The sequence below is a fragment of the Dipodomys merriami genome, unplaced genomic scaffold (genome assembly GCF_024711535.1).
Source record: "Dipodomys merriami isolate MVZ:Mamm:240054 unplaced genomic scaffold, mDipMer1.0.p SCAF_29, whole genome shotgun sequence".
Lineage (NCBI taxonomy): Eukaryota > Metazoa > Chordata > Mammalia > Rodentia > Heteromyidae > Dipodomys > Dipodomys merriami.
This window is the reverse complement of record NW_027204381.1, coordinates 13,323,409-13,343,187: the sequence shown is the minus strand read 5'-3', so window position 1 is coordinate 13,343,187 and position 19,779 is coordinate 13,323,409. Positions and strand designations below refer to the sequence as shown.

General features: G+C 42.0%; 1 protein-coding gene across 3 annotated transcripts in view; it reads right to left on the bottom strand.

The window, feature by feature from the left end:
• Positions 1-7,321: 7,321 nt before the first annotated feature.
• The window catches only part of Glb1l3 (galactosidase beta 1 like 3), a 33,050-nt gene continuing 20,592 nt past the window's right edge, over positions 7,322-19,779 (bottom strand). Inside the window, exons 11-20 of one of the 3 annotated variants that reach the window (XM_070038377.1) lie at positions 18,886-19,023; positions 18,029-18,109; positions 17,238-17,344; positions 16,041-16,181; positions 15,648-15,719; positions 15,068-15,146; positions 14,582-14,669; positions 13,857-13,968; positions 8,070-8,186; positions 7,322-7,813 (exon numbers count right to left, since the gene is read on the bottom strand). In XM_070038377.1, coding sequence (XP_069894478.1) covers positions 7,739-7,813; positions 8,070-8,186; positions 13,857-13,968; positions 14,582-14,669; positions 15,068-15,146; positions 15,648-15,719; positions 16,041-16,181; positions 17,238-17,344; positions 18,029-18,109; positions 18,886-19,023 — 1,010 coding nt within the window. In that variant the 3' untranslated portion in view covers positions 7,322-7,738. The remainder of the gene's footprint in view (positions 7,814-8,069; positions 8,187-13,856; positions 13,969-14,581; positions 14,670-15,067; positions 15,147-15,647; positions 15,720-16,040; positions 16,182-17,237; positions 17,345-18,028; positions 18,110-18,885; positions 19,024-19,779) is intronic. The other 2 variants (XM_070038378.1, XM_070038380.1) reach the window with 2 other exon arrangements.

Below are 19,779 nucleotides of genomic sequence, written 5' to 3'. Positions count from 1 at the left end.
GGATACAGGTGGATCCATTGCAACAATGAGATGTACAAGTCGTTATGTGGAAAAACGAACTTTACAACTTTGGTGGGGCGGGGGAGGAGGATTGGGAAGGGATGGAAAGGGGAAACAAAGGAGGAGGCTACAATGCTTGATAAGAAATGTACTCATTATCTTGCCCATGTAATTGTAACCCCTCCGTACAGTATTTTCACAATAAGAAATTAAAAATAAATAAATAAATAAATAAAATAAAATTGGGTGGTCTGGTGTTAGGTACCTAGATGTTTGTAATTGTTCTATCTTCTTGTGGAAGTGCTCCATTGATCATTATGTAATGACCTTCTTAGTCTCTTTTTATAATTCTTTTTTTTTTTTTTTGGGTCCTGTCGTGGGGACTAAACTCTGGGCCTGGGCGCTGTCACTCAGCTCTTCAGCTCAAGGCCAGCACTCTACCACTTGAGCCACAGTGCCACTTCCAGCTTTTTTTCTTTTTTTTTTTTTTTGCTAGTCATGGTGCCTGAACTCTGGACCTGGGCACTGTCCCTCAGCTCTTCAGCTCAAGGCTAGTGCTCTACCACTTGAACCACAGCACCACTTCCAGCCTTTTCTGCTTATGTGGTGCTGAGGAATTGAACCCAGGGCCTCATGCATGCAAGGCAAGCGCTCTACCACTGAGCCACCTTCCCAGCCCCGGCTTTTTTTCTTATGTGGTGCTGAGGAATCGAACCCAGGGCCTCAGGTATGTAAGGCAAGCACTCTACCACTGAGCCACCTTCCCAGCCCCTTATAATTCTTTTTTTGGCCAGTTGTAGGGCTTGAACTCATGGCCTGGGTGCTATCCCTGATCTTCTTTGTGCTCAAGGCTAGCTCTCTATCACTTGAGCCACAGAACTACTTCTGGTTTGCAAAATATTAATTGGATATAGTCTCACATGGACTTTTTGTTTGGGCTGGCTTCCTTAGATCTCAGCCTCCTGAATAGCTAGGATTACAGGCATGAGACACCAAAGCCTGGCTCTTCTTACAGTTTTTATCTTTATCTATATTTTATCTGCTAGAAAAGAGCTACCCCTTTGCACTCTTGATTTCCATTTACATGAAATACCTTTGCACATCAATTCACTTTCATTCTTTGTACATCACCATGCCCAGCCTTTGTCTGTGGGGATAGTCACAAACTTTTTGCTTGTCTAAGCTAGCCTCAAACAGTGATCATTTCAACCTCTGCCTCCCAAATTAGATTACAGGTATGAACCATTGGTTCCTGGATCAACTGTATTTTTATTTGACTCATTGCTGTCTTCATTTTTTTAAGATCTCTATCTGTGAAATTTCTCACCCATCTTATGCATTATTCTTCTAACATTGATCATGTTAGTATTATACTCACCTTTGGTCCTCAGCTCCACCCAGACCAGGGCCCCTTCCCATTCCAGGAGTTCCCACCATACAGCTGGCCCCTCCTTCTTTCCACCCAGACCCACCTGAACTCCCATCTACCTCACTTCCTATCCCCCAGACCCTCCTGCTACCTGGATGGTGACGGAGGCTATGTGCTCCCTCTTGGGGGAAATATGGCTCCTCTAATAAACCTTATAATAAACCTTTCTCCTGTGCCTGCCTGCCTCTGCGTGGTCCCCTGGGATGGAGTGTGGGATCCTCCTTCATTGGATCCTCCTTCAGATCACCTATCAGTACATGATCTTTGGAATTTCTTTTCAGCCACTTTGTCAGTATCATTTGAGAGATCTGTTATTACAGATAGTGTGCTTTTTTTGGACATTTCATGCTACCTTGCTTTCTTTGTGTGTGTCTGTCTCTGTGTATGTATATGTGTGTATGCTTCTATGCTGAAATGTATGCATATCACATAAGGTTGAGTGATCTCTACTACTTTTAAGGGGTGGCCTTCCTATTGAAGAGCTTTCTCTTGGAGATGTGTTTGACTTCAGTGTTAGCTTTACTGGCAGCTAGGCACCATCGTGTGAATAGTCTCCTGGTCATTCCTTAGGCTATAATCAAGAACTTTGGACATAATGTTATTGGCTTTGGGCGCCACGCAAGGGTTACAACACTTCCCTAGTTCAGTGGGTATAGGCTGCCTATTCTGTGGTCACAAAACAGTGAAAAATGGTGGCATTGTGTAGGACTCATTCCTCCAGCACTTCTGAAGTAATCTCTGCTGTTGGCAAGATCCTATGGGACTAGAAGCTTCAGGAGCACTGTGAGGTCAAGCACCTACCTGATCTGGCAGTTCTACAGGCCACACACACTGTATAGGTAGAGGAGAAGGGGGTAAACAAAGGAAAAAAGGGTGGATGAATACAGTTATAATATTTAAGGTACATATGAGAAAATAGAACCCAGAACTTGAGGAGATAAGTGGGATTGGGAGAGATGGGGCAGAATGATTAAAGGGGTGACATCAACCCCATTGCATTGAACTCATAAACCAACATGTTGAATTGAAAACCCTTCACACAAGGACAAGGGGGGAACCAAAGCAACAATGATATTCACAAGATAATACGTTGGACATGATCTGTACAACTTTGTGGGGGAGGGAAAGTAGGAGAATAATGAGGGAAGGGGTAAAAAGTGTGCTTATTACCTTACTTATGTAACTGTGACCCCTCTGTACATCACCTTGACAATAAAAAAGAATAAAAAATAAATTATATAAATTGAAAAAAGAAAACCCTTTGTACAACTACTTTACAATAATTTAAATTTTGCAAATAAAATTAAATACCTAAAAATAAACTTAAGGAAGTGAAAGAACTGTACAACCAAAATGGCTACACATTGCAGAAAGAAACTAAAAAACCTAGAAGATGGAAGGACTGCCCATGCATATAGCTCTGCAGAATTAATGTTGTGAAAATGATTACATTGCCAAAAGCAATCTACAGATTCAGTGCAATACCCATCAAAGCCTCAATGCCATTCTTCACTGAAGCAGAACAATTCATCCAAAGATTTGTGTGGAAGCATAAAAGATCCTGAATAGCTGAAGTAATCCTGAGGGGAAAAGAGCATTACAGGAGGGATGATAATACCAGATTTCAATATGCTACAGAGCAATAGTAACCGAAGTACCAGGGTTCTGGCACAAATACAGAAATGAAGACCAGTGAACCAGAATGAAAGACATAGATCTAGGTGGTAGTGGCTCATACCTGTAATCCTAGGTACTCAGGAGCCTGAATCTGAGGCTCAAGTTTCAAAGCCATCCCAGGCAGACAAATGAGAGAATCTTATTTTCCATTAACCAGGAAGATAAAAATAAAAACAAAAACGTAATTGGAGGTTCTAGCTTAAGTGGTAGAACATCATCCATGAGCAAAGAAGCCAAGTGAGAATGGGAGGCCCTGACTTCAAGCCCTAGTATACGGCACCAAAATTAAAAGACCCCAAAATTAGCCCTAATACATCTGTTTTTGTTTTTGTTTTAGCAAGGTGCTAAAACCATATGCACTAGGAAAAAAGGACCTCTGTGTTTTATTCCTCCTTGATTATCTGGGTATGGTTGAGATTCTTTCTAACAGATGTTAATGAGATTAATACACACAGTAGCCCAACTGATCTAAAATGTCACCATTGGAAACTAATCACATTCTTTTTTTTTCTTCTTGCTAGTCATGGGATTTGAACTCTGGACTTTGGTGCTGTCCCTGTGCTATTCAGCTCACTTGACCCACAGCACCACTTCCTGTTTTCTGGTGGTTGGTGGTTAATAAGGGATAATAGTCTCACAGACTTTCCTGCACCGGCTGGCTTTGAACTGTGAACCTCAGATCTCAGCCTCCAGAGTAGCTAGGATTATAGGCACAAGCCACCGGCACCCAGCACTAATCACATTCTTATACAGAAAACAGTGGTTGGCTTAAGTCAAACCATTGCCCCAAAACAAAACCTTTAGTTATTATGAAATACAGTGCCCAGGGGTACTACTTAATTTTTTAAATAATCTAGTCTCCTAAGGGAGGAAGTAACTTTCAATGTTAGATAAGGGGGAAAGGACCAAATTATCTGTCTCTCGATGATTGATTGATTTCCAGTCCTGGGGCTTGAACTCAGAGCTTGGGCACTGTCCCTGAGCTTCTTTTGCTCAAAGCCAGCACTCTATCACTTGAGTCACAGCACGATTTCCAGCTTTTTCTGTTTATGTGGTACTAAGGAATTGAACCCAGGGCTGCAAGCATGCTAGGCAAGCACTCTTCCACTAAGCCATATTCCCAGCCTCTCACTAATCTTAAGGAGTATTTATGTATTGCATGTTATTAGTATATATTAGTTGCACATAGGAGTTTCAGTCTGGTATTTCCAGACATGTATATACTGCACTTTGATCAAATTCATTCTAGTACATTTTTTAATACCTGTTTTTCTTATCTCTCCCTTGTTTTTCTTGCAGTTCCTAGTGGATTTTGTTATGCTATTTTCACACATGCATATAATGTGATTTGGTCATATTCATACTGTCATTTTCTTCTTGCCCCCTTTATATTTTTCCCCTTTTCTACCCTGACAAGTTCTCCTTTTACATTTCTGTATGTTTTAGGTATAAGAAAAAAAACCAAACGTTAGGTTTTTAAAAAAAGGTAGCCGAGTAAGAACAGCAGCACTCACGTGGTATTCAGGTAAGGGGTAGGTTTATTCAGTAGACCTGCTGGGACCAGGCAAGGTTGGCACTCCACGGGGCTGGGAAAGAGAGCTGGGAAAGAGAGAGGAAAGAGAGAGAGAAAAGAGAGAGAGAAAAAGAGCAGAGAGAGCTAGAAAAGAGCAGCGAGACAGAGCCTCTGGGCCTGGGCTAGGCCTTATCTAGGGTATGGGCGGAGAAAGGTGTGGCCACATCAAATTCAGATGTGACCTCAGTGGATGACCTCTTCCAGGTGTCCCAGTAGCCTAGGTAACGCAGGTACTGGGTGGAGACTTTGCTGCAAGGAGAGTGGAGTCTGCTAGCCATCCAGGAGTGGACCTTACATTCCAGCCTTTTAATAATCATGAAATAGGGCACGGATTCTCTCTGGCTACTTCCTGCTGACGAGGGGCGTCAACAATAGGGGTAAAAGGCTGGAATTTGGCCCCCTCCCAGAGAAGGCAGCGAGCAGCAGCTGTCCCTTGGTGGCATTGAATCCTTAGATGAAGTCAGAAGTCTCATGAGCATTGAGGGGCTGGAAAAAAAATACTAGACAGCAAATAAATGGCAAGAGGAAGGACTTGGGGCTGAAAATGTTGCTAGAAATGTCCCTAGCTACTTCTGACATCTGGCTACTAGTTAGAGAAGTCAGGTGACAAAGGCAAGAATATAAATTCCTGTTCAGTTAATAGGTAGACAGGTATAGACATTGGATGGGCAGGCTTCTTACTTCCACTGACCTCCCGGCTCTGGTTAATTTTGAAAGGGCAGGCACAAAGTAGCTGATGTGACATCATCTCCTCTTACTCTTCTTGTTCCCCAGACTGGCTGAGTCTAGGTGCTCATTGCTGGGATGGCTTGTCCCAGTTGGTATTCAAGGAGGATTGAACTCAAGGCCTGGCACTGTCCCTGAGCCCTTCTGCTCAAGGCTAGTGCTCTACCACGTTGAGTTACAATAGCACTTCCAGTGTTTGGCTGGTTAGAGATAAGAGTCTTGAGCCATGCTTCCAGCCTGGCTCTTTGCAGGTTAGTTGGGAGATGGAGTCTTAGGTATTTTGCAGCCCAGGCTGGCTTTGAACTGAAATCTTTGCCACAAAAGCCCTTTATTATTTCCAATTAAAGCAACAAGGAGATCAAGTAGAATAAGTAGAGCTTACCTGGTTCTTATCAAGAATTGACCAACAAATATTCTGAAATGACAAAACTCATTAGATGTGATGAGAATTTTAGCACAGATATGCCCAGTATTTTACAACCGTGTAATCAGTAGAATCTTAGGGATTTTGGTTTTTAAAAAGAGGTAGCCGAGTAAGAACAGCAGCACTCACGTGGTATTCAGGTAAGGGGGTTTATTCAGTAGACCTGCTGGGACCAGGCAAGGTTGGCACTCCACGTGGCTGGGAAAGGCCTGGGAAAGAGAGCTGGGAAAGAGAGAGGAAAGAGAGAGAAAAAGAGCAGAGAGAGCTAGAAAAGAGCAGCGAGACAGAGCCTCTGGGCCTGGGCTAGGCCTTATCTAGGGTATGGGCGGAGAAAGGTGTGGCTACATCAAATTCAGATGTGACCTCAGCGGATGCAGATGTGACCTCTTCCAGGTGTCCCAGTTGCCTAGGTAACGCAGGTACTGGGTGGAGACTTTGCTGCAAGGAGGGTGGAGTCTGCTCACCATCAAAGAGTGGACCTTACAAAACAATTTTTTACTTTTCCTGAGCTTGACCTATGTTGCCCAACACAATGATCTTCGTTCAGTTCCATCTACTTTCCTGTAAGTGATGTAATTTTATCTCACTCTTTTTTTTTTAGTTGGTCCTGGGGCTTGAACTCTGGGCCTGGGCGCTGTCCCTCAGCTCTTCAGCTCAAGGCGAGGAGTGCTCTACCACTTGAGCTACAGAGCCACTTTCAGTTTTCTGGTGGTTTATTGGAGATAGGAGTCTCATGGTCTCTCCTGCCCGGGCTGGCTTTGAACCGTGATCCTCAGATCTCAGCCTCCTGAGTAGCTAGGATTACAGGCGTGAGCCACCAGCGCCCGGCTATCTCACTCTTTATGGCTGAATAATACTGTATTGTGTGTGTACACACACACACACTCATACATACATACTCACACACACATATATATACTCACACACATATACATACATACATACATACATATTTTTTTCTTGATCCATCCATCTTTGATGGGTACCTAGGTTGATGGTATAGCTTAACAAGTGAATAATGCTGCAATAAACATGGATGTGCAGGTATATCTATTGTACCATGACTTGCATTCCTTAATATACAAGCCCAGGAGTGGTATAAAAGGATCATAAAGGCCAGGCACCGGTGGTTCACGCCTATAATCCTTGCAACTCAGGAGGCTGAGATCTGAGGATTACAGTTCAATGCCACCCCTCCAGGAAAGTCCTTGAGACTCTTAACTCCAATTAATCACCAGAAAACTAGAAGTGGCACTCTGACTCAAGTGGTAAAGTACTCGCACTGAGGTCAAGAGCTCAGGGATAGCACCCAGATCCAGAGTTCAAGCCCTGGGGACTGACACACACACACACACACACACACACACACACACACACACACACACACACACACACACACACACACACACACACACACACACACACACACACACACACACACACACACACACACACACACACACACACACACACACACACACACACACACACACACACAAAGATCATACAGCAGTTCTATGGTTAGTTTTATTTTTGTTTTAGAAACCTCTGTACTCATTTCCATAGTGATTGCCCTAATTTACATTTCCATCGACATTGTATGAGGATAACATTTTCCCTACATCTCCATCAGCAGAACCATAATTTGTTATTTTATTCATATCTGCCTACATACAGGCATATATGATCAGATAATAAACCATTAATGATTATATATTTAGCTAGATATAATAAGTAACTGATGATTTTGAAGACTTGTTAAAACCTGAAAATATGCACCACCCAGCTGAGTTTTAAAGTTAATTTTACATTTATCACTATTGTTGGCAATACTGTGTGCTGGAGATTCTTAACTATCTTCTTCCTGAGGAACTAGTTACAAATGAACTTCAATAATCCAAAATATATATCAGAACAGTTTCAGCTTGGGCTTCCCTCTAGATCTGATAGACAAGCCACGCCTTATCTTCTCAAACAGGATAATCTGGGAAGAAAAGGAAAATGGACAATAGCAAAGACAGGCTATACATCTGTCATTCAAACAGTTTGGAAGGGGATGCAAGAGAATAGAAAGGGACATGACAGCCTGAACCTAAGGCAACCATGTCTCAAAAAGAAAAGCAAAGAAGAAAAGTTGAGCCTAGTTAGGCCAGGATGAGGCAGACACTGTGATTTGTATCTGAGGATGAAAACCACTCTAAAAGTTGAGGCGACCTCAAGGCAGAGATGGGATGACTCACTTCATTGTCTTCCGGGTGAAGCCAGACACCAGGAAGGTAAAGTGATTCCTGTGGTCCAATCTTCCAATAGCGCCCAAGGTTATGGCCATTGACAAATACGAACCCACAATTCCAGCCCTGCAAAAGATGGGGGCTTGAGACACAGAAACAGATTGACACTGGCAAGGGAAATCGAAGGTGTTTATAGTTAGGGCAAGATAGAAGTGCCCCATGTCACTATACATGGAAGTGGGCTGAGACTGGAAGAGGTCTAGAATTTCTACTCCGATGTCTAGGAAGGAGAACGGGAAACTAAAAGGAGCCCTTTCTTCATTGCTGATGCTGCATCGCTCCTGACCTAAGATGTACAATGCTATATTTTCAAAAAGCAGTTTCTTTTTCCTTCCAAAAGAAAGTTCTAGGTAACAGAGAAGAACAGTACTGTTGACAGCAGCTTTACAACATTTTTAAATCTGTTTATAATATGACAAATAGTTACAAGGTAAAGATCTGGGAGAAGAAGGCTAAGAGAGAGACACAAAGAGAGACACCAATAAAGAAAGTGAGCCATGGGCTGGGAAGGTGGCTCAGTGGTAGAGCGCTTGCCTTGCATGCATGAGGCCCTGGGTTCGATTCCTCAGCACCACATAAGCAGAAAATAAAGAAGCTGGAAGTGTTGCTATGGCTCAAGTGGTAGCACGCTAGCCTTGAGCAGAAGAGCTGAGGGACAGTGCCCAGGCCCAGAGTTCAGGCCCCACAACCAGACCCAAAAAAGAAAAAAGAAAAGAAAGTGAGCCAGGTATAATGATGCATGCATGTAACATAATTGCTGAGGATGCAAAGGAAGGAGAATTATGAATCTGAGGCTATCCTCAGTTGTTGGGGAAGCCAAAACTAACTCCAGGAGTTCCCCCCCCACACACACACCCCTGAGAATCAAAATGCTGGTTTCTCACAAGCCCCCAGGGTCAGGAAATATGCTGTTTGTTAAGACCCCAGGAAATGAGGAAAGCCCTGCTGATTGTTGTGATAAGGCTGTGAGGCCTGCAGTCTTGTTTGGTTATCAATAGCCCAAGACAGGATCTCAATAGCCCAGACAGGATCTGAGCTTCCTTTGGTTATCTGAAGCCCTATTTGTTTAACAATAGTAGAATAGCCCAGCCACCCTAGCCCCTCCAAAAAGAAGCAGCCTCATCCCTGCCCCCTGGAGAAAGAATATCCGCCCGCTTTGTGTGAGGACCCCCAAATTCATGTGCCAATTAAAACCAGAATGAGAGGTTAGTTCGAACAGATACTATGAGATGGACTGTCACTCCATTGGCCACTGACATAAATATGCAGTCTTTCTGTGTGTGTTACAATCCCGTTGGCCACTTGGTGTGGCAGGCTTGACCGCATGGATTTTGCCTTTAAAAACCTTAGCTTGTGGGCTGTTCAGGGTCACAGTTTCAGCTCCCAAGTCTGTGCTGTGTTCCTGGCCAGTCAGCTATCTACTTCTCCAGTAAATTCATCTTTTTACATGAGGCTGTCTCTGAGTGGTGGACTCTTTTCCCCATAACATAGTGAGTTCTGGACCGATTTGGGCTACATAGTAAGACTTTTATCTCAACAAAAGAAAGAGAGAAATAAAGAAAATAGATGAAAAGAAAATGAGGGAGAAATGGAGGACAAGGGAGAGAAATGGGAGGAGAGAGGGAGAAACTGAGAAAGGGAAGGAGGGAGAGAGGGAGGAAAATGAACAGTCAGAGATATCCAGAAGTGTTTCCATTAATGGCATCTTGCTTACTTAGGTAGAGCGAGGAAGACAAATTGAGGGGGAGGGGGGAGAGGAGGAGGAGGTAGAGGAGGAGAAGGGGGGGGGCAAGGACAACACCACCATTACCAACACCACCAGGAAGCCTTGTTTAATAATACACTGTTACACTGTCTTGGGTGGAACCCTGCAAGACTACACCATAGGAAAAGGGTGAAATACAAATATTCTAGTCACTGGAATCCTTAATTCGTTAGCAACTTAAGTGAGACTGATGTCCTTAGGGGTAAACTCCTATAGGAATATACTTTCAATTGTCCTTTCTTTTGGTGTTAGGTAAAAACATTTTAGGACAAGAAACTGAAAATAGCCAGAAGTATTCTGGTATGCTATTTTAACCTTTCAAGAATGTGCACCGGGCGGCTGGTGGCTCACGCCTGTAATCCTAGCTACTCAGGAGGCTGAGATCTGAGGATCACGGTTCAAAGCCAGTCCGGGCAGGAGAGACCATGAGACTCCTATCTCCAATAAACCACCAGAAAGCCGGAAGTGGCGCTGTAGCTCAAGTGGTAGAGTGCTCGCCTTGAGCTGAAGAGCTGAGGGACAGCACCCAGGCCCAGAGTTCAAACCCCACGGCCGACCAAAAAAAAGAATGTGCTCCGTGACTTGGACCTAAGCTAGCCCAGCAATGGGTCCACCATCTTTTGTTCCTCAACTGTGACCTTAAACCAACCATACTCAGTAATACACATCTTAAACTGAGCTGTTTGGAAATGTGCCCAACTCTAATGTGTTTTCCTATATAAATCCCCAAAGCAATGAGCTTAAACTTGCTAAGACAAGCACTCATTATGTTCAATTACAACTTCTAAGCATTTCTTTTTCATTTATTGTTTAAATTTACTTTATTGTTATTATAGAGGTGATATATAGAAGTGTTGCATTTACATGCATCAGGTAATAAATACATTTCCTTTCATACAGTGTCATCTATTCTCTCATTCTCTCCAATTCCCTCCTTCCCATCTCCACCCAAGAGTTGTATAGTTCACTTTCATCAATGTCCAGTGTGCTCTACTGCTGCACGTTTTCAACATTTCCCCTCAGATTCTATGCCTTCCCCTCACCTTCCCACAACTATGCATGTGAATATACTGTACATAAGGTAAAAATTACAGAATCGTCAGAAAAAGAAAAAACAAATTTAAAAAAGTCCTTTGTTTCCATGTCTTTGGTGTTTGTTTCGGTATATTATTTTATATAATACGAAGAGGTACTTAGATATTACAACTTTGTGATTCTCTCCTCTTTTGAGCTCACTGTATGTGAGTATCTAGAATCTTGTATAATTTGTCATATCCCAGTGCATTTTAGATCTAACTTCCTCAAATCAGAGAGGACACGCGCCATTTGTCTCTCTTATCTTGGCTTACCTCACTAGCTCCATCTATTCTAGTCCCATCCATTCCCCTGAAAATGACATTATTTTAGTCTTTCTAATGGCTGTGTAAAATTCCATTGTATATAGGTACCACATTCTTTTTTTTTGATCTACTCATCTATTGTAGGGCATTTCCATATCTTGGCTATTGTGAATAGTGCAGCAAGAATATAGATGTGCAGGTGTGCTTATTATATCCTGGTTCATGATGCTCAGGGTAGATGCCTAGGAGTGGTATGACTGGGTCGTGGGAAAGATCTATGCTTAGTTTTTTGAGGAGCTTCCAGACTGCTTTCCAGAGTGGTTGTACTAGTCTATATTCCCACTAGCAGTGCAGTAGGGTTCCTTTTTCCCCACATCCTCACCAGCATTTATTGTTGTTAGAATTCCAAAGGTTGGCCCATCTAACTGGGGTAACATGGTATCTCAGGGTTGTTTTGATTTGCCTTTCCTTTATAGCCAGGGATGCTGAGCATTACCTTATGTGTTTTTTGTCATTCTTGCCTCTTCTTCTGAGACGTCTCTCCTTAGTTCCCTTTCCCATTTAGTAATTGGTATATATTAAGTTTGGGAGGGGTTAGTTTCTAAGCTCCTTGTATATTTTAGATATTAGGCCTTTGTCTGATGTATTTAAGCATTTCAATTCTTGTAGTTGGAGGATTCTTGCTAGTGTCCCTGACACCTCCTGACATGGGTGAAAATCTTCTCTGGAGTAAAATGACATCATTCTAGCCTTGAAAATATTTATGATATTTTCTATATATGTGTCTGATGGTCAACAATTAATCAAAGAGATGGAAGGGAGAGCAATATAACAGAATTTTAAAGATAGAGAGAGCAAGAGACTATGCTAGTAGATAAGAAGATAATAGATTTAGAAGATAAAACTAAAAGATCTATGTATCAGGACTGAGGGTCAAGGAAGGAAGGAAGGAAGGAAGGAAGGAAGCAAGCAAGCAAGCAAATATTTGAAATCAAACCATGGAACTAGAAAAACAGAAACAATCTAACTCCAAAGCAATGAAAAGAAATAAAATGTAATAGAGACAAAATGAGAGAGACAAAAATGAAATAGACTAAAAATATATAATACAAAATGATTAATGGAAGTAAGATTTGGCTTTTTGAAAATAACAATAAAATTTAGAAACTTACCAGATTAACTACACATGTACCAAAGGAATTTGATATCACAGTGAAGATGAATAAATTAATGCAAAGTGGATAACTGGCTCAATCTCACAAATGATGTTGAGATTGTAGGGCTGAAAGAATAATTTTGGGGTACAGCACATGCTTAGCTTGCATGAGGTTTGGGTTAGATCCAATTTTTTGAAAATTATGCATGCCATATCATTCTATTTACATGAAGCCAATAGAGTTTTCTCTAGAGTGTTAAATTTTAATATAGAGCCAAGTGCCGGTGGCTCATGCCTATAATCCTAACTACTCAGGAGGCTGAGGTCTAAGGATCGTGCTTCAAAACCAGCCCCAGCAGGAAAGTTTAAAAATTTAGTTTAGAGCTACTTTCAATAAGAAGCCATTACTAAGCCGGGCGCTGGTGGCTCACGCCTGTAATCCTAGCTACTCAGGAGGCTGAGATCTGAGGATCGCGGTTCAAAGCCAGCCTGGGCAGGAGAGACCGTGAGACTCCTATCTCCAATAAACCACCAGAAAACTGGAAGTGGTGCTGTAGCTCAAGTGGTAGAGTGCTCGCCTTGAGCTGAAGAGCTGAGGGACAGCGCCCAGGCCCAGAGTTCAAGCCCCCACGACCGACAAAAAAAAAAAAAAAAAAAAGCCATTACTAATTGCAAGTGATTGTATGTTTACCCAATGACAGAAAAAGTGTTCAACTTTTAATAACTTGTTGATCTGTACATCCATTTTTGAAGCATTTGCATAAATGTGTATGCTCATGAGAAAAGAAGATATGCCAGGTAATTTTTTTTTTCTTTTTGGGGCCAGTTGTGGAGCTTAAACTCAAGGCCTAGATGCTGTCCCTGAACTTTTTTTGCCCAAGACTCATGTTCTATCTCTTAAATGGTAGCTCCACTTCCAGCTTTTGGGTGGTTGGAGATAAAAGTCACTTGGTCTTTCCTTCCTGAGCTGGCTTCAAAGGGCAGTTCTCAGATCTCAGCCTCCTGTTAACTAGGATTACAGGTGTGAGCCACCAGTGCCTAGCACCAGTAAAATTTAGCCTTCCCTCTCCACAAACAAAAGCAATTTGCAGAATTTAATTTATGGTATGATCTGAGTAATATAAAAATCTATATGCAAAAACAAACGTTTAGCAATGTCAAGCTCTGAAATATACAGATAAATTGAAATAGGTAGTTTCAAGAGAGAAGTTCTAGCATCTGCTTTCTACGTCTTATTGTTTGAATTATTTAGCTGTCTTTCATGTATTTTCTAAAGAAGGACAAATTAAACTGACTGAAAAATGGTTGCCGATGTGGTTGGAAGTAAGGGAGAGGACGAAAGAAAGAAAAGCAAGTGTTCTATTAAGGCTTTGCTTAGAAGCTGTTTTTAAAAAGATGAATAAGCAATATTTAATTATTTTAAAAAATAAAAATAACATGCATAGAGACCACAGCAGAAGAAGAGGCTCACTTACTGGCAAACTAAGGAAGGTATCCACCGGAGAGGAGCCAGCCTTCAATATCCCTTTATAGAAAGCAGGGCCTAAATAGCTCTCTGGAACTGGCTTCCAGGTAGCAAAGCGGAGCCTGGGGAGAGGGCAAGACATGAGGGAGATAACAATACTTCCCAGATCTCCTCCCCATACTGACCCCAGATTTCCCTCACAGAGTCTACGGTTCTCTTTCAAATAGATGCATGAAACTGGAAGTATTAATGTCACTTTAGTAAGAGTCTAGTCCTCAGAGCACCTGACAACACAAAAAGCAGACCTCTACAGTTGTCTGAATTCAGCCCTTGTCTCATGCACACTAAACAATTGGAAATCTCTGAGTTCCCTGATGTGGTCTGAGTTTGTCCTCTACAAAGTTTCATGTGCTGAGAAAGAGATGTTAAGACATTAAAGAGGTGGAAGTCATTGGGAGATGGTAGGTCATGGCTCACCTCTCTCAGAAGTGATTAATGCTGCTCTGAGAGAGGATTAGTACTTTGCAGAGTGTGTTTTAGGGAGACCACTCCACATGCTTGGACGTCCTACATATACCCATGTCATATGATGGCCTGTGTCATGTCCTTGGAAATCCAGAACTGTGAAATGCATAAACCTTTTCATTCTCAAATGTTCCATCATGTTATAATAAGAGCAGAAAACAAACCAAGATACCTGATCACACAATCTACCAGGGGTAGGGAGGAGCATACCTTTCAAAGAAGCTCTTTTTCATTTCTAGAGGATAGATGGTAAAATTTTTCAGGGAGATGCCATTGATGCTAACAGATCCAACTAATCCTGTAGGCATAGAAACAAAGAACGGTACAGAAAAATCCTCATGGCAAGGGACCAGCCAGAAGGCACATTTTTCTGACCTGTGATGACTTGAAATTTCTTTTTGTGTGTCTTCACACTACAAAATGTTCCTCACTTAGCATAGGAACTTTTCCAGAAATTCCCAAAAGAAGCCTGGGCCTTGCTCTAAGATAGGGTAGCATTCAACAATAACTGGTTTCTTGACCTTCTCTGAAGAACAAGAAAATAACAAGAAGGGTAAGGAGGATGGCATCTTTGATCCCAGGACTAAAGTAATCTATAACTGAAAGGTTCATGGTTGTCCTCCAAAGTCCAATATGGCTGCAAACATAGATTCTAAGGAAAAATTACTATTTGCTCCTCAGGATCTTACCACTCACCTTTCTTCTCTTCTTGAATTCTCCATGAATAACTGATTCGTCCTTGATTCTCCACCAAAATCCTCAGAAGTTGACAACCCTGATTGGGGCAGATCAATTCATGGAGATAATATGATCAGTGAGGACTCTTGTTCTAGAACCCATTCCTTCCTTCAAGTCTCAAGATGAACACAAATGAAGTAAATGAGGCTCCAGAGCCCAGCAATGTTCTCCCTCTTGTGATGTCCCCAGAATGTTCCTATTATATTCCATCTTTCACCTGTCTTTTCTCTTCTGATCCTATTAGAGAAGTCAGGGACTCAGTTCTGTCTCAGATCAGAGTCTCACAAAGAGACTACAGATTGACTCATGTCTAAAGGAGAAATTCTATGTTTACTTCTTGGTGATTGATGATGTATGTCCTAAGGCACCAAGACTTAGGAGATGCTTCATGATTACAACCATAAACACTTCCTACTGCAGCCCTGTGGGAAGAGAAATACCAGTGTACCAAGTACGTGGCCTAGCTCAAGACCTGGCTAGGCCTACGTTTTCTTTGAGGGGAGGTTAGAGGCACCACTTGGAGTCTGTGATTACATACCTTGAACTGAGGAATACGCATTTTCTGAACTTTATCACTCAGAAATCCTATAATTATGTTATTCACAAACACCTACAAAAGAAGAACAAGCATCAAACACATAGGCCAGGCTGAACAAAAGGATAAGAGAGTATAGATGAGGCATAAAGAAGTCATTATAAAGCAGAGACTAGCCTCAGTGATAAGAGATGGCAAGAAGTTAAAAAGCAGGTTTAAGTTGTGTTACAGTGAAAAAAGTAAGGTGATTTGATTTGACTTTAGAATTCCCTAAGCATCTCCCATATTGGTGCATTAAATCCTATCACATGGTAAAGTGGATTTGTGAGTGACTTTCTCTTCAACAGCAGAGTTTGGTAAACGTGTCTAACCCTAGGAATACCAGCTAACACATACCTGTGCCACATCATGAGCTTCAGCATAAAGAATGCCTCCAGAACAGATGGAAGTCTCATAAAGGATAAAGCCAAAGGATTGTCCGCTGCCATTGTTTATTGGAAGATTCTCCATGTTGATTGGAATAACTGACTTGACTGCCTAGGAGAGAGACACGGCAGAAACAGAAGCCAAAGTGTTGAGAATTCAAGATCCTTCTTCCTATGACCTTTGTCACTTGGTTTTTAGACCTTCTGGTGGTCTCCAAGTATTTCTTGAATGGAAATAAAGAACAACTGCTAGTGACAATGATCTTATGGCTAATGTCTCCACTGGCCAGGAAACTCAGGAGGACAAAGACATGCCAAAGACAGCACAATCTATATATAATGCTATAATCATAAGAATGGCTCAACAGTCTAAATAAATTGTATTGCAAAATATCAAGTTGATATTTAGCATTCATTTAGCATCTAACATGGGACAATCACTCCTTTTCATGTAAGATAGCAATAGCAAACATGAAACCAACATAAAGTCAAGAGGGTTTTGTTTTTGGTGGTACCAGGGTTTAAAGTCAGGACCTTGTGATTACTAGGTTGGTGCTCTACCACTAGAGCCATGCATGTAGCTCAATGTTTATGCTAGATATTTTAGAAATGGACTCTTGCAGACATTTATGCCCTGGCTGACTTCAAATTACAATCCTCTAGATCTAAGCCTCCTGAATAACTAGGATGAGAAGCATGCCCATTGGTGCCCAGCTTAAGAGCTGATTTTAAACAGGTTTCAATGTTTCTTCAAAACCAGACCCATTCTCTCATTTTAAGAGTGTACAGTGACATAAAACCCAATAACCTGGTTTGGGTGATTGGTAAGGAAGACCAAAGTTCAGTTTAATAAATTGCTAGCTCAGAGCTTGTCCCTCATGGGTCCCATATACCTCATGCAGTCCCACAAGTCAATTCATCTGAGCTGGAAATAAGATACTATGTTATACTGCTATCCCCATTGTTCCACACTTACTTATTCTTCGAGTTCAACCCTCTTCACAGACTGTCCAAAAAGCACAGTTGGTTTATGAGCCACAGCTCTAAGTTTGGGCAGAATGCCAAGGATTGTCATACTTCCCTACAAAAGTTACCTGAAGGAATCGCCTGCTCCTCCCCCACCCCACCTCCAGAACCACCACTATACTAGGGCTCAAGCAGATCTCACCTCATCTAGGTACTGTAGGGCATCCCACAGTGGCAAGTAGAGTGATGGTCTCACAGCAGGATATACAGTCTTGGGAGTAAGATGAGGTGAGCTGGGAAGGGGTTTTGCTGCAATGAGAATGGACTGTAGGACAGGAAGTATCTGAAATTGCCATAGCTTCCTCTAAGCCTCCCCAACTTGTCCATAACCTCTTGTGTCCCAGAGCCAACACAAGAGAGAAGTCTTATTCTTAGATATGAATGTGCTTTAGGTCATTTTACTCCATACATACCTGGTAGACAGGAGCCAGAGAAAGAGGGGATTTGTAGGGGGAAGGAACTCTGCCTCACATCTTGTGCAATGCTTTTGCTTACTTTGGGAACCCTTCCTAGATGGTTCCCTGACGTCACTCAATAACTACCTTTCCCATGTAATTAAACAGTATGAGAGTTCCTTTGTATGTTGTTTTCTACATTACTATGTCATAAATGGCACTAAGAGAATTTTGTAATTTGGAACCTGTTTGGGCTTCTCCATCCACAAATAGGTTAATAATTAATTCTGCTCATTATTATTAATACCAATACAATAATAATGAGCTTTATGCTTCAGTGCAAGAGCTAAGGTATAACAGGGCTTACAAATAGTAATACAGAAGCCCACCCCCTCCCAGCTTTTAAACAAACACTCAGGATTTGAACTAAAGGTTGTCCTTGCTCCCAAAAGCTATCTCCCATGGGAGAGACTTTTCCTTCCCTCACCCTTTCACAAGATATGAGGGCAGCCAGCCTTCCACTAACCAGGTGAAGTACCTGAAACAGATCCAAAAAGGTGTCGAAGCTTGAAATATTTTTCTGTATAATCCCCAGCCTCTGTCAACACAGCATCATAATCTGCAGGACACACAGGACTGTGAGAGGCCAGGCAGCCACAGCATGGGCCAGCGCCACCGAAAATGAGACAAGGAAGACACACCCTCACACAAGCAGAGTATTCCCTCATTGGCTGGAGTGTGGCCTGAAATGCCAATCTGAAAACATTCACCACACTGGTTCTTCAGACAGCAGGCTTACTTGTGGTGAGCCTATCAATTTCTTTCTTTTTTCTTTTTCTTTTTTTTTGGTCAGTCATGGGGCTTGAACTCAGGGCCTGAGCACTGTCCCTGAGGTTTTTTGTTCAAGGCTCACATTCTACCACTTGGAACCAAAGCGCCACTTCCAGTTTTCTGGTGTTTAATTGGAGATAAGAGTCTCACGGACTTTCCTGTCTGGGCAATCCTCAGATCCTCAGCTCTCAGCCTCCTGAGTAGCTAGGATTATAGGCCTGAGCCACTGGTGTCCAACTAGACTGTCAATTCTGATTGATAATCTTGCCTTTCCTCATTGGGGTAACCCAGACAGATATAGTTGTGTCCTGTCACCTACAGGCTCAGGTCACAGCGTCAGAGAACATAACAATGAACTAATTAGGACTCTAAGCCAGGTGACCCATCCTTTGAAATGATACCCTGCTGCAACATTGTGAACATCACAGAAGAAAGGAAAGCAAACATGAAAATTCTCAGGGCTCAGCACAGATTATAAATCAGGATCTCAAGTTCCAAGATTGTAATTCCAGAGTCTCTTCCTAAGTCTATGCTGGGGAGGCAACCATACCCACCAACACTTACCATAGCTAGTCACCACCCCCAGGTGCTTCTGAATATAGGAAGCACCATTCATAAAACCAAAGTTGGTTCCACCATGGAACATGTAGGCATTGAAAGAGATCTCATATTTGATAAATGCTGACACAGTATGTTCAACTTCTGTAGAGAAGGAAAATGAGAACACAGAGAAAATAAGGGACAAAGAGGTCTTGAGTAAAATCTATTATTCCCAACCCCATACTACAATCCATGGTTTTGATGTTCAAGCTTCACTGAGAAATTAACGAGGAAGTTGATGAATCAGCTAAAACTGCTAAACTAGGAGACTGAGTCCTGCCAATACCAGGAGCCTGTTTTTGAGAGAGAGAGAGAGAGAGAGAGAGAGAGAGAGAGAGAGAGAGAGAGAGAGAGAGAGAGAGAGAGAGAGAGAGAGAGAGAGAGAGAGAGAGTGTGTGTGTGTGTGAGGGGTGTAGCTTTGTTTGTCTTGTGATGGTATTGAGGCTTGAACTCTGGAGTTCTTATTTTTGCTTTGCTTTTTCACTTAACAGCCACCTGAGCCACACCTCCACTCCCAGCTTTTTGCTGATTAATTGGAAATAGAGTCTCAGAGACTTTCTTGCTCAGGCTGGCTTCAAACCCTGATCCTCTGATCTCAGATTCAGGAGTAGCTAAGATTTTCAGGCATGAGTCACAGATGCCCAGATTTGGGAGGTTTTGTACTAGAGAATTAGTGTAATTTAACTCAACTACATGAACTAAATAACAGCACTAAAACTCTAAAACATATAAAATCTGATTTTCAGTTTAAAAGAATTTACAAATAATTTACATTCATTCCTACCTTCCAGGAAAATGTCTGGGGAAACTGAATTAAAAGCAAAGCAATAGTGCATTAATAGCTGTTCTCAATCTTTA